The sequence below is a fragment of the Patagioenas fasciata genome, chromosome Z (genome assembly GCF_037038585.1).
Source record: "Patagioenas fasciata isolate bPatFas1 chromosome Z, bPatFas1.hap1, whole genome shotgun sequence".
Lineage (NCBI taxonomy): Eukaryota > Metazoa > Chordata > Aves > Columbiformes > Columbidae > Patagioenas > Patagioenas fasciata.
The window spans coordinates 64199888-64213687 of NC_092560.1; the positions used below are offsets into that span (position 1 = coordinate 64199888).

A 13800-nucleotide genomic window follows, 5' to 3' on the forward strand; every position below is an offset into this window, starting at 1 on the left:
ACCTAGCAGCATCATTTATAACCCATAAGTTAATATTTTAACAATAAATAAGAGCATGCTAATGCATAACATCATAAGCATTTTTCCATTTTTTTTAATGGACAATAAGAGTAAATAATTTAATTATACCCTAAATCTCCCCCAAGAATTTAGTGGGTAACAATCAAATCAACTGCAGGAAAAGAAAAAAGCATCCTATTTGTGAATTTGAGGTCCTCTGGTAATATGCCATATGAATACTAAGGAGGCATTACTTTAGCTGCAATTAGTCTATTACAGTTTAAATTGTTGTTATAATTTGCTTCTTTTTCACAATTCAGTAATGATGTTAAGGCTGTTCTGAGAACTCATTATGAAAGTGTGGAATTGGAGTTTCATGTGAAGAGGCTTTTGTTTTCCTTCTTTTCTCTTCTTTGTTTCAGTGACCTCTTGAACCTTGGGTCACTGATTCAGTTACAGTCTTGCAACATCAAAGCTGTACATTTTTTACTTTGTCTTTTTGTACCTTACAGACTTGTAGGAGGCAATGGAAAGAGGTTAAGGCTTCCTCTGGAATTCCTCACGGTAGTAATCAGTGCTTTAAATAATATTATTCAGCTATTTTCCAAGAAGTTACAGTGCTATGTACAGCTGAAAAATAGGTTTTGGCTTCCACGATTCAACTGTAATACAGTTGCCTTCTGGGCATCATCTACTTGCAGGTAGGATTGAGGATATGAATTTCTATGAGAGGTCTGAGGTACCAAAGAAAAGAAAATATCAGCTGATTTAAAACTAGAAGGATGAAAGAAGGGTTTTTTAGATCACTGTTACTATTGGACTGTTCTGCAGAATAGAAAAGAAGCCTGTTTACTTTTTAACAAACTATTAAACATCCTATCTTGAATTTGAAAGCTTTATTTTCTTTATGGATTTGGGCCCTTTGCCCAGCTTCATTAGCCTTGAGACAGATATTAGCCAGGCATAGTAAGGTAATGTTCTCTAACTTTGCTTTCAGGGTTTGGGGAGTTAAGATGTACTGCAATCATAAATATTGGACAAAGCTGATTTGCAGTGCAACAATGTATTCATTAATGAAACAGCCATTCATTAGGTGAACTCTTGACCAAAACCTACTTTTTCTCTAGCTCTGAAAAGCAACTATATTCACTGCAGAACCTCTGATAATATCTAAGTATTCGCATCTAAGTTAGAAGTGGGTGGTGAAATGTCAGAATAAGTGTTCAGCTCTGCATATGAGCAGAGAGAAAATAAGAGAGCTGTTTATGGAGGAAAGAATCAGCATCAGTATGTTAATTCTAGTGCAAATAGTGTATTTCTAGTACTGTGCTGTACTTTTTCTTATCTACAACCAGTAATGAGCTAATGGTATAGTCGTCTAAGGACAAAAAGGTGTAATCATCTGAAAAAAACATTAATTTAAGCCTATCATTATTACAAATTGAAGCCTTATCCTGAAAAAAATGATTAACTGAGGCACCTAAAGAAATGTTTGTGTTAATGTATTTAATTCAAAAACTCTTCATAACTTGTGATACACTCGAAGGCCTTCAGACTCTTCAGTAGAGATTAACAACAGATCTGACAACTCCTGCTGCTCAGGAACTGCAAGTCATGCTCTCCTAATGCTGGAATATCCTAAACTCCAACATTTTTTCAAATAAGTGCTCTTTGTTGTGTGACTCCTGAGTTTTCGGAATATAGTTTGGATCTATTTCTGACCTTTTCATCACAACTGGGGGCCAGGAATTTAATTTGCTTCGATACTTGACTTCCAGAGATCATAGGTCTTTAAGAAAAACATTAGTATCTGAAAGCTTCTGTTGGCATGAAAGTTCCGTACTCAACTGTTCTCTTTATTTGCACATTTCTTACTCAATATTAGAACTTAATTGCTGTTCAGATGTGTGAAACTGTAAAGAATGATTTATTTCAATTCCCAGATGACATGGCCTTATAAATAACCAGACAAGTCTTTCTATATTCTAGTAGTTTCTGCTTTCCTTTGTAGATTAACATTGGTATAACTGGTTTTGATAGACTTGCAGAGAAAAAGGTCCTTTCAAGATACTGTCAACAGAAAAAATACTTGGAACTTTTTTTATCTGGTGAGACTAGGAACCAAAATTTTTAAGCTTGCCATCCGAGGTGCTTTTGTTGTCATTTTACTAGATATAACTGTATTCACAGTAGCAAGAATGGAAAGTTTGTGGTGTACTAAACTGCCCTGTTTTGCTACGTTAGAATTGGACTAGATGACCTTTGAAGGTTCCTTCCAACCCAAACCATTACATGATGCTATGATTCTTTTATAAGCATATAAATCTCTGAGGAATCTGTGTGTGCACTGAATTCACTGTCCCTCTTTCAGATGGAAATACTGTGCTTTACAATGTTGAACACTTGACCAAGATCAAAAATGCTAAATTGTTGATCTGATAAACTTTGAGACAGACACCTCAAGAAAAGCCAGCATTGAGAACAGGTAGGAACCTGTAGGAATGTCTTTTTCCCCTTTCTGGAATTCACATGGCACTTGCTACCTTCCAGAGGCACACAGGTGGGCTTTTAGTTAAACTGGATTAACTTTGCTGTGATATGTGTCAGTGATATCATTCAGTCAAACCTGTCAAGATCAAGTCCTAGAGAAAATCAAAAGAAAAAGGTTTTGTGTAAATGAGGAAAAGTGTGATAAGGCTGGCTAAAGTGAAATTTCTGAAGCAGTGGATAGAAGTGGCAGAGTATGCCCAGACCTAGCCACAACTGATGCTTTTCAGAATAAGCCATCATCACAAAAAGCAGTTATTTCTGGAACTGGTGCTAAGTTACAAGACTTTTGTATTTTACTTAGCAGTATAACAGCACCCTGAAATCACTCATATGAAGAAAATCAGATCTGATTGCGTGAGCCTGAAAAAGCTCACATGGAGAGACTTTCCACTCAATTAGAAAAGGCTGGCAATTTCTCCAGAGATTGAAGGTTTAGGTAAACATTTTGCTGTGTTCATGACTGCCTCAGGCACTCATCTGGAGACAACATTGCAACAAATTAATAAGGAAAAGGTATTTTAGCATATGCCAGCCACATAGCAGCAGAAAGTTTTCAACTATGAAAACGAACTTGACACAACTGGAAAGCAATTCCTAGCAACCAGGCAAGCTCTTAAATATTTGCAGTGATATCTTTCAAGAGGGTTTTCATGCCATATACAACAACATTGTTTATGTTTTGTTGCATTTATTTCTCAAGGTCTGAACTTGAGAATACAGACCATATTCAGTAACAGCCTGGAATAGAAAGTAAAGAAAAAATATGCATTAAAAGAGGGTCTGGATGAAAGGAGTTGTAGCTGATGCAACTGAAATCCCAGACGTTGCTGATCCTTAGTTGTATTTGCAGTCTCAACAAATCATTGGAGATTTATGTCCTGAGTTTTCTCATTCTTATCCTCCATCACTAGTGAGAGCTGTGTCACGTGGCTGGCTACCAGGATGGACAGTTGTCTGGGCAGCCTTCCTCCTCTTCCAGACAATCCAACGTCTTACTGGAACCCAGTCCCAAGGCTTGAGTCTTGTATCTCTTGTGATGCACAGTGACTTCCCTCACTCTCTATTGTTCAGGAGGCAGGTGGTACACCCAACAGTACTATCAAGAGACAAATATTCACTGTCTTTGCTTCCAGTAATGATGATAATGATGGATCTGCCTTACAGAAGTTTATCATCCAAATACATGGCTGAAGGATACCATGTAGGAGATCCAGCAATTAATTTTGAGGATTAAGTGGAAATAATATATTAGAGGTCAACAACTGCCCATTATCAAAACATCAAAAAAAACCAGGGGTGAAAATAAGGGTAGAGGACCTAACAAGAGCATTACGCTCTCCTGTTTCTGAAAGATGACATGTGGCTTGATCTACAGTTGGTCCTTCTGCAATTAACTGTGTAGCCGATGCAGTGATCCAGAAAGTACTTTGTGCCTGTCAGATTTTACAGCATTGATCTGCTGCTGTACAAGTACTCCCAGTATTGTTCCTGGCATTCCCAAAATGCAGCTTCAGGAACTTACTTGACTAGATTCTTCTAGTTTTCATGAGCAAGGAAACCAATATAATGGAGTTGTGATACATTCACTTGTAGGAAATGGGGATGCAGATCGTGGCGTTTAGGCTAGATGTAAAGAGGTGAAAGGAGTGGGAAAGTGAAGGCTGTTAAATCCTGAATAAAGCCTGTTGTGTACCTAACTATCTCTGTTGACAGTAGTCATTGCCTTACAGCAACTGGTAGGCAAAATCTTAGCAGGTGACCCCTTCAATCTAATACTAAATTCTACAGAGTGTGACAATAACATAAACCTGTGGGAAATTAGTTTGATGGTCAGCCAACCCATTTCTTCATCCTCAGCTCTACCTAATAACAGATTCTTACTGAAAGACTATGAGAAACAGAAAAAGATGATGTTCGCAGCCCTTGTTTGCTCCTCCCGGCATATAGCCTCCAGTGGGAACCATGAGCTTCCTATTTAGAATCCCTGTTCTTCCCCATTCTAGTTCTCCAAAGTTAATAGTCAATGATGGTTATATCTGTGAACTCTCTACTTGCATTTTGAAACTATAAAGTTCTGGCTTGTGGCAATGTATAACACAATTACGTGCTGTGTGAAAAAGTCACTGATTTTCTTTATTACAGGTGTACTCCCTAGTTATTTAATGGGACACCCTGTATTTCCTTTAGTATGAAAAATAATTATGAGATATAATAATACTAGTTACTCCATCTAAGCCCGTACAAATGATTCATAATTTCTGTGGTGGTGTTCTGCAGTGGTATCTTTTTCAAACCAAAAAGTTGTAGTCTGCTTAATCCCTCCTTGCGCTTCACTAGAACTCCATTCCAGCAATAAAGCCTGTCACCTTCTCTGAGCTGTTCACTAGGAGTCTGAGAACTGCTTGTGACCATCTGAGAGCTTGTGATGAGGTGTACTACAGGTGTAGCATGTTCCCCTTTCCCATATGCGTTACTTTGCACTTGGCACCATTCTAGGTCATCAATTATGTTCTCACAGCGTCATTCATTATTGAGAATGTTGTTCTTTACAGTTTCAATCTTCAATATCCTGAATAAAATGCTTCCTCTCGGTGTCCTAATTCCTAAAATGCTGAGGAGACTTGGTTTTACATTTTGGACATTTTGGTGTACAAAATACAAAACCAAGTCTTTTCCATTTACAATCAAATGCAGCTGATTTTACATTTCATAATATTTTTGAGGTTTTTAATTTTCAGGTGTGCTGGTTTTCTTTAATCAATTTGTATTTGTTCATATTTAACTGAAAATATTGTTTTGACTGGTCCCTGAGATATTTTTAGTCCTTCTGCCTTCTGTTGAAATAGAAATGCTGAGAGACATTGTGGATTTACAATGGTTCATCAGTGCTCAGGAAAGATGCTTTAACTCTTATGTGTTCTTCCAAAAAGTTTTGGCTTTTTGTTTTGCCAGTGATTTGACTGTCAGTAAGCAAAGTTTTGATGTTATGCATTTGAGCAATTCACAAAAGCAAAGCTAAACCTTTATAGATGAGAGGTTGCTACCTATTATCAGCTCAATTGGAATCTCATGCAGAATGCAAACTGAACAAAAGAGTGTAACAATCTTTTATTCACTACTTTGTGAAACAACTGAAGGTAGCAGTCTGCTAAAAAATATATTTTGCAATGAAATTTAAATCAGCCTTTAAGTAAGAGCTTCTAGTAAATTTGAGTGATTTTAGAGTTTTTTTTTTTTTTTCAGTTTTGTTGTCTTTAATTATTGCAGTCCTTGTTCTTGAATACCTTTGCTGTTTGAACATTACTTCTTACAGGACTACAAGTTCAAAAACTACGCTGCTGTGTACTTTCTGATTTTGGATGCTGTATGTCACACTTAGGTTTTCTTTTTTTCTAAGGTATAATCAAATTTCATTTTATACCAAGTGTCATTACAAGCAAGAATTATTCGGATTATTTTGACCTCTAAAATAACTTATTTAGGACATCAAAAGATGAGAGAATTTTTGGAAAACCAGAAAAATTCAAACTTTGAGAATTTGGAAAATGGGTTCATTGCTCTGGTGACCAACTAAATTGAGCAAACACTGCCTAACTGATTCTCAATCATATTACTACATGAATTGAATGAGGAAAGCTGTATTTCTTAATACAGAAACACGGAAGAGTAAAACCGAATTCTGTTAATATTTTTGGCTTGCAGCTTTGCTGTGAGTACCCAACATGTTCCACAAGCACTGGTTATGGTTCTACTCTGTCAGAATGAATTAAAGGGAATTACTGCTAGGCCCCTCCTTTTTCTTTCTGGAGAAGGATAACACTGGCTCCAAAGTGTTTGTTCCCCTCTCTGGAATCCTGTTGAATAAGGGGCTTTCCACCTGTTGAAATTAACATAAACATTTGTTGCTGAACGTGAGACAACACCTGGGACCTTGTAGTAAGTATTAGCCTTTTTTCTGTAGTAGACCTGACAGCAAGTAGACAGGAGAACACTGAAACTACACCGAGACTTCAAGCAGTACGGCTTCTGCTTCTGCAAAACTAGACACAGGATGAATTCTCAGCCTCTTTTTGAAGAGGTGATGCACAGATATCTATGAGACCTTCCTATTGTGTACTTTGTTTGAGGGGTCAGGATGAGCCATTTCAAAATTCTGGCCTTTTATGTTTACTGCTATTAATTTCATATGTTAATAAAGAACATTAAAATCATCAAAAAGAAAAATGCTAATAATTTACGAGAGGATAGGTGTTTTGATAATATTTAATAGCATTTGAATTGAGTTACACTTGATGGGTCATTTACTGTCTCATTCCAAATACTAGAAAGGCAAATATAAAAGCTAATTTTCTAAATTTAATAACATGAGACTGTAGTTTTATCTAGAATTAAGTCTTTAAAAAAGACTGGCTACAGCTGCTGTCTGTATGGGGTAGGCTGTGCCACTGTGTAAACAGTTCCTTGTCGTACAATGCAGTCTACGTCCATCACACCACATGTTGACTTTAGGAGATTTTTTTTTTTCTTTTTTTAAACTTCATGGCTAACACATTCCTGTTAAACACTTGCATCTAGTGAAAAAATACGTTCCATTTATGCATATCTGATGATTGGTGACACCGTCACAGCTAGCTGCAGTCACTGGGTGACTTCGGATGTAGTATTTCTACAGCAACTGTCTTAGTGTTGGCCCCATATACCATTCTTACTGAAATTATTTGCAGAAGTTTATGTCCATCTCTACAATGATATAACTAAAACAGCTATATACTTTGCATCTGCTGAACTGTGACAACTTAATCTATGTATGTCCATTAAGATTTCCATCATATATAGTCACCTTCTTTCCTGCCTGGTGGCTATAAAAAGCTTCACCAGCAGTACATCTGTAAGGAGAAAGAAAGCAGAGATAGAAGATGGAAACATGATTTGCCTAAGGTTCTACAACACATCACAGCATTAATTTTTCACATTCTATATGCATAAGTTGTTTCGCATGAAGTCTGGCTTTTCAGCAGTTGAATCTGTTCATATCCAGATACTGCATTTTTCTTGACTTATGTAAGGGAGTGGTTTGGAGACTATTTCAAGTTCAGCTGTTTCTTTTTTTTTTTTTTTTTTTTAATTTCATCTCAGTGAGGGAATAGACCATGTTCTTCAGTGATTGTTTTTAACATTGTCATCATTCATTGCACTCCTTTGACAGATGAAATCAAAACCGTCATACGTACATCTAAGGTTAGTTAAGAGGCATCAACACATAGAAATTCCAGCTTTGTATACTTTGTCTACACTTTCTGTAGTTTTTGAAGTCGTGAATACTGTGAAAATGTTGAAAAAGGCTGGGAACAAAACCTTGTGTCTCTGAGTCTGCCCAAAGGAGAGTCACTTGTGTCTCTTGCAGTTGTCAGTGTTGTAGTCTGTTACTGAAAGGCTGCATCAGTGGTAGGGAACTTTCTGTATCTTCCAGAATCCACAAAAGACAGTCATATTATTATTCGAATTAGGAAGGGGAAAGACAGTCATGTCATTACTCAGATTAGAAACGGGAGAGAATGCAAACAAATGCATACTACAAACCACATACTAAGATGTATTTTTTCATTCAGGTAAACTGTTTTACTACACAACCTCTTTTATTTTGTGTGTGCAAGAAGATTCACAGTCTTTTTCTTTGTGTTTGTATAGAATAGATTTTGCACACAAAATGCTGGTGTGTGTTTAAAATTCATTTGTACATTATTAGCATTACTCCCATTAACAGTTTGGACAGACATTATCATCTAATGCACAATGTGTTGTACTGGTGTTCATGACTGGGATATTTCCTTGATTCTGTTATTCCTGACTTGCTGTAAAACCTTTGTGGATCCAGTGGACTTCACTGTTTCTAAATTCCCTTTATCTTCCTTCAGTTTCCTTCCTTTTCTTACAGTTTCTGCAATGTGCAGCAAAAATTAGTCTCAGATCTTGATTGGGCTTTTTATGCTTTGCTGTACTCTACCAGACAAAGAAATTTGAAAGAAATGTACACAATTTAATCCTGTTTTACTTGTGGACCAGTTTTAAGGCCTGGAATTTCAATTTCATTGTGATCTTGCTGTAACAGCTCATAAAATGTTAACGCATAGGGTTCTTAATTCTGGTGCAAATCTTGCAGCTGAATTGTTATCACATGCATATATATTTATTTCATCTACCTTTTAGGGACAATGCATATTTTAAAATAATTATGTAAAGAGATTTGTTTGTGTCAAATGCTTCATGTTATAATGAAATAAGAAGGTATAAAATATTTTGAACTCCTATAACTGCAGTAAATTGAAAACAGTAACGGAAAAAAATTGTCAACCTTCTGTTTGTATAAGAATTTGGGTCAGATTTGGCCATAAAATAATCCAAAGGGGAATGTAATCTATTTCTTTGGTTATTTATACTGCTTCCCCTATACTGTGCTTTAATTTTGCCTTTGACTTTGTAAGACATACCGATTGGGAATGCTGACTTATGAGCTGTTGCATTTAAAAGCCTGTAGAGAATAAAGACTAGCATAGAGTATGCATATGGATTTGTGTCTAAACCACAAAAGATAAAAAATAAATATATTTGTATAATCTTATTTTCCCATAAACAGTAAAAGATGGTGAAAGGTATGCAAATAACCTCTATTTTCTCCCAACCAGATGTTAGTACATGCCTGGTAACATACATATCAGAAGACAGAATGGACAAAACTATGTACCTGCTTGAGCCACGTGCAATAATGTTAAGGCATAAGACTAACATGAGTAAAAACCTCTGAATGCGATTCTGCATTGTTTCTTTAATGAAAGCACCAAACCAGATTATAGGAAATGTGACTGGGTTGACTTTACATTTTATCATTTATTTTCCCAAGTGTCTGTGAATAACCATCAGAAATATTTATCTGTATAGCAGAAGTCTCCAGTTTCTCAATTTATTTTTCACTTACATAACAGCCCGTAGCTTCTATAATTATTACTTGGGTTTAGTTGTCCTAATTTCTTTGACATTCATAAAAATTATGGAGGAATGTAATCACCCCCAACCTATTTCTAATACCTCCAAGACCATACGGTCTGATAGTGTCATAACTGGTTAGATTGAGCACACTTAAATAAATACAAATGGAAACCCAGAATATCATATCTGGGAGACACTGTCATGCCTGTAAACAACAAAAATATTTATTCAAATAATTTATAATTGGAAGAAGAAATTATATTATCAGCATACAAGACCCCAGAGGAATCTTTTTGAGGTTAGTTAGGAGGTATTCGCTTGGCTTTGCCAAACAAAATACAGGAAATAAGAGATTTGTATGATGGTTGACAAGACTGATTTTAGGACTGACTTGAGAAGCATATGATTTTTGTCAAATGAAGTATCCTATTGTGTGTAAAAAGGAAACCAATAGCATGTATAAAACTGCATAGTATTACACCTGTAAAGGTCATAGTTCATTTTTATTTAGATATGCAATAATACCCATATATTTATTTGAGTATGAGAGTTCTGCAGCAAGCATTTAAGACCATCTTTAAAAATGACATCTGTCATTTGTGAATTGTGTTGAGTTTTCTTTGATTGTCCCTTGCCTGACTAAAGTTTAAAGTGTTGTTATTCATCTTGAATATTACCATCTCTACTTCAAAGGGAAACTCTAAGGATAATCCATTTAATATTACCAAGCATTTGTAGGTAATTACACAAATCTTACAGATACCTATAATTTTGAAAATGAATTCAAATATTTGTATAGGATGATCTACAGCAATGTTTGTTTTACTTTGAGTTCTTCTAGAGAACCAATATGGATGCAGATACAAGGAACTGAGTTGGTAAATTCTCCTGCAATAACTCATCCTACAACATGGAGCAGCAGTGTTATTCTCAACTGACACTGAAAAAGGGTAAATGTCTCTCCTTTTCTACTTTTAATGGCTCTATCAGTGTCCTGCCAGCCTGGGAAGTTCTTCAGATACATGGGACAAGGGCATATCGCATGTAACAGAATTATACACTGGTTGGGATAAAACCTGTCATTGTTTTCCGTACAAGATTTATATATTTCTCTCTAATTTTCAGTGTTCATTAAGCTTTCAGTATTCATATAATATATGTGTATAGAAACAAACTTTGCTTTTTCTTTGGACAAGGAAAGACAAATGATTTTGTCAATAGCCCAGTTTTCTGCTGCTGCATTAACAGTTTACATACATGCATGCTATCTTTGGTATTCATGAAGATGGACTCTATGCTTCTTTGCATTTGTGAGACATCTTAGTATTAAAGCATTTGAAAGTCAATGAAATAGAGAACAGTTTATAGTCTCTGGGTCCTCTGAAAAGTAAGGTAGTGTATTAGGTATTTAGATCCTAAGACTGCACAGTGGGCAGTTTTGGTTAAGTTCTCCAAGTTGCACCACTGATTTGACGATAGACCAAAGTCCCTGTTTTTTTTTTTTTTTTTTTTTTTTTTCTTCTGGCAATCAATAGCATAAATACACCACAGGTATATCCTGAACTTTCATTAAAAATCTGAGAGCTCTTCCATGAAACAGGTGGAATGGCAAGGCATACATCATAATAATAAATTACTTATTACATCCCTACCTCAAGGAACAGTTTAGTAAAGAGGGTGTGAAGCTTATTAGAGTTGCTAACGAGAAGGCATGACACCAGAATGGATGGAATGCAGTTCCTTCCAAACTATCCAATCTATCCCATCCATCACTTATTTTTTCTAATCTATTTCTAAAAGATTAGGAGGTAGACAGTTGTTTTACAGCTCTGGGTTTACAGACATAGGTTATTGCCCACAATAAATAGCTTAAACCTTCTTGAGTCTTGAAACTGTTTTTCTGAGACACATTATGTTTGATAACAATAGGACTTTGTGAAGGAAATGTCTATTCAGAAAGTCAGAGAAGAAAGAGGAGCACAGAGTCAGCTTCGTAGCAGCTCTATATGGTAACTTGTACGGTCATATTGTCTTGGAATTGGGAAAAGCATCTTTTAGTTTCTTTGTATATTGAGTCAAATCCCTTGTTACATTGTCTCTAAAACAGCAATAGCAAATGTATCTCTTTCTGCAGTTTATAACAGTTCTAGGACACAGGATGTTCCTTTTTGAATGATTGGTGTATGCATCTTTACCAAATTATTTAAAAGAAAAAGAAAACAAAAACAACAAAACCAAACCAAAACTTTTTCTTTTTTTTTTTTTTTTTTTTTTTACCTGTGACTAAACTGGATACAATTAGTGGCAGGACCAGCATTTGCAGCATTCTCATGAGTAGTTCTCCTGGAAATGAAAAGTACTTGACTTCCCGATAGCTCATCTTATATGATCGGAGAGAAAATCCAAGGATTACACCTGAAGAGACAGAAAATATATCATAACTTAGTCTTCTAAAGTAGTAGTAACATCTGAACACGAATATTTGTAGAGTACTTACTTGATGTATCTGATTACAACATGCAATTTTTATTATGCCTCAGACTGTACTTCTGATTTGCTCTCTCAAATAGCAGCTACTATTATGAGTAGTCCTACTGAAGCCATCAAATCATTTTTCACTGCCACAAATTCAGAAGATAATTTGTTCTGCTATTTTAAAAAATCTGGATTAATGTAAAAGGTACATCTTAAGTCTTAATGAAAAGGAAACAGTCCCTGCTAGGGTAGTCAAGTGCTTTGAATTCTGGGATTTTGAGCATAATCATATATGAATGCATACTAGCTACCAGCCTTCAGAGTCTTGTCCATGCCTGTTTACTCTGTGGGGCCTGATCCTGTCGATGCTCTTCAGGTTGGATGACATAACCACGACAGACTTATTTGAGAATCCCCTTGTGGTTTGGTCTTCATGCAGTAAAACAGTATCAGGAGGTAAGTAGCTTTACACATGCCTGCCTTCAGAAACACAAGCACTTGCAAAGGAGGAGCTAAGCAGAGTTGGAAGGTCTTACTGGATGATTAAGTGGTGGGTTTCAGTGCCTAAGGGAGTGGAGTGAGGGAGTGGAGTAAGGGAGTGTCTGGATCCATTTACCATTCTGGGAACAGATAAATGGTCTTCGGCATGTTTACAAATGGAAGCTGTAGACTGGCTGACATGTGGCAATCTAAACTTCTCAGCTAGAACTCAGTAGATTTTCTCTCATACTTGGTGTTAACTGCTTTATTTGCTTCTTTTGGTTAATTGACATAATTAGTTACAATTTATTGAAAGTTAAATGGTTTGATGCCTGTCTAATATATGTCTTCCCTGCCCAGCCAGGCAACACTTGGCTTTATCTGGAAAAACCTTACCCATACAGATGGTGAAACTCACCTATCCCTCCTTTCCATTCCTGGCTTCATGTTCTTCCCCACTTTCTACTGCTGGCACTTGTGGCTGTATAGAAAGTTGGGTCAGGGAGCTGATCCTGCTTCAAAAAGTATTTATTTTTCTATGTTAATTTTCAGCCAGGTCAATTGCCTGAGGTAGTTTGTTTGCATGGCTGCAGAAGTGTTGGTACCTTCACAAGAGAATAGGCAGAGTTGTGCCTTTGAGAGGAGTGAGACTACCCTTTTTGGCAAACAGGTATACTTAGGTTTCTGAAAACTTTTCATGAAAGTACATCCTCAGTGACGTTAGGAAGCAGAGCATTGAAACTCACTTCTAGATCATGTTAGAACTTGGTTATATCCTGAAAATGCTGTAACATTCAACACTTCTGGAAACTGCTAGTTCCAGTTCTTAATCACTTTGTGAATTTTCTTTTTTAAAATAAGATTTTAGATTGGCACATCCATACAGCAGATAATATCTTCATGCCAAATTTTACCAGCTAAAATATGCTGTTATGCCTCCTACACTAGCTTATTGCCACCTGCTGATGTAAGGAATCAGACATAACTCTCATGTTAGTGACCCCTGCTGTTCGGGACTTCAGCAGGTTGGTTAAGTTAGGGAAGCCAAGAAATTACTTGTGCAGGACAGAAAATCTCAGTGTTACAGGATTGGAGAAAAACAATCAGAGCACAGTTAGAACCAAGTAAGGAGTTTGCACTATGGAGGAGATTGTTGTGACTAGAAGGCATTTGTTTTAGTTGCATTCTTGTTCTATAGACTCAGGTTGTCAAAGTGCATTTTGCATAACTGATTTTTCTAGGTAAATTAGATCGTAAAGTGCATAGAGGAACAACCTCTGAATGATTCTTGATTTAAAAAAAGTTCTTTAG

The 13800-nt window shown here is 36.2% G+C and overlaps 1 protein-coding gene and 1 long non-coding RNA gene across 2 annotated transcripts in view; one reads left to right on the forward strand and one right to left on the reverse strand.

Annotated features, from left to right (window-relative positions):
- SLC1A3 (solute carrier family 1 member 3) overlaps positions 1–13800 on the reverse strand; it is a 65374-nt gene that overhangs the window by 33918 nt on the left and 17656 nt on the right. Inside the window, exon 3 of the mRNA XM_065860926.2 lies at positions 11812–11949. Within this exon, the coding sequence (XP_065716998.1) occupies positions 11812–11949 (138 nt within the window). The remainder of the gene's footprint in view (positions 1–11811; positions 11950–13800) is intronic.
- LOC139826575 (uncharacterized) lies at positions 594–12509 on the forward strand. The gene is made up of 3 exons (XR_011736720.1): positions 594–701; positions 10367–10484; positions 12386–12509. It is a non-coding gene; the product is annotated as an uncharacterized lncRNA (long non-coding RNA).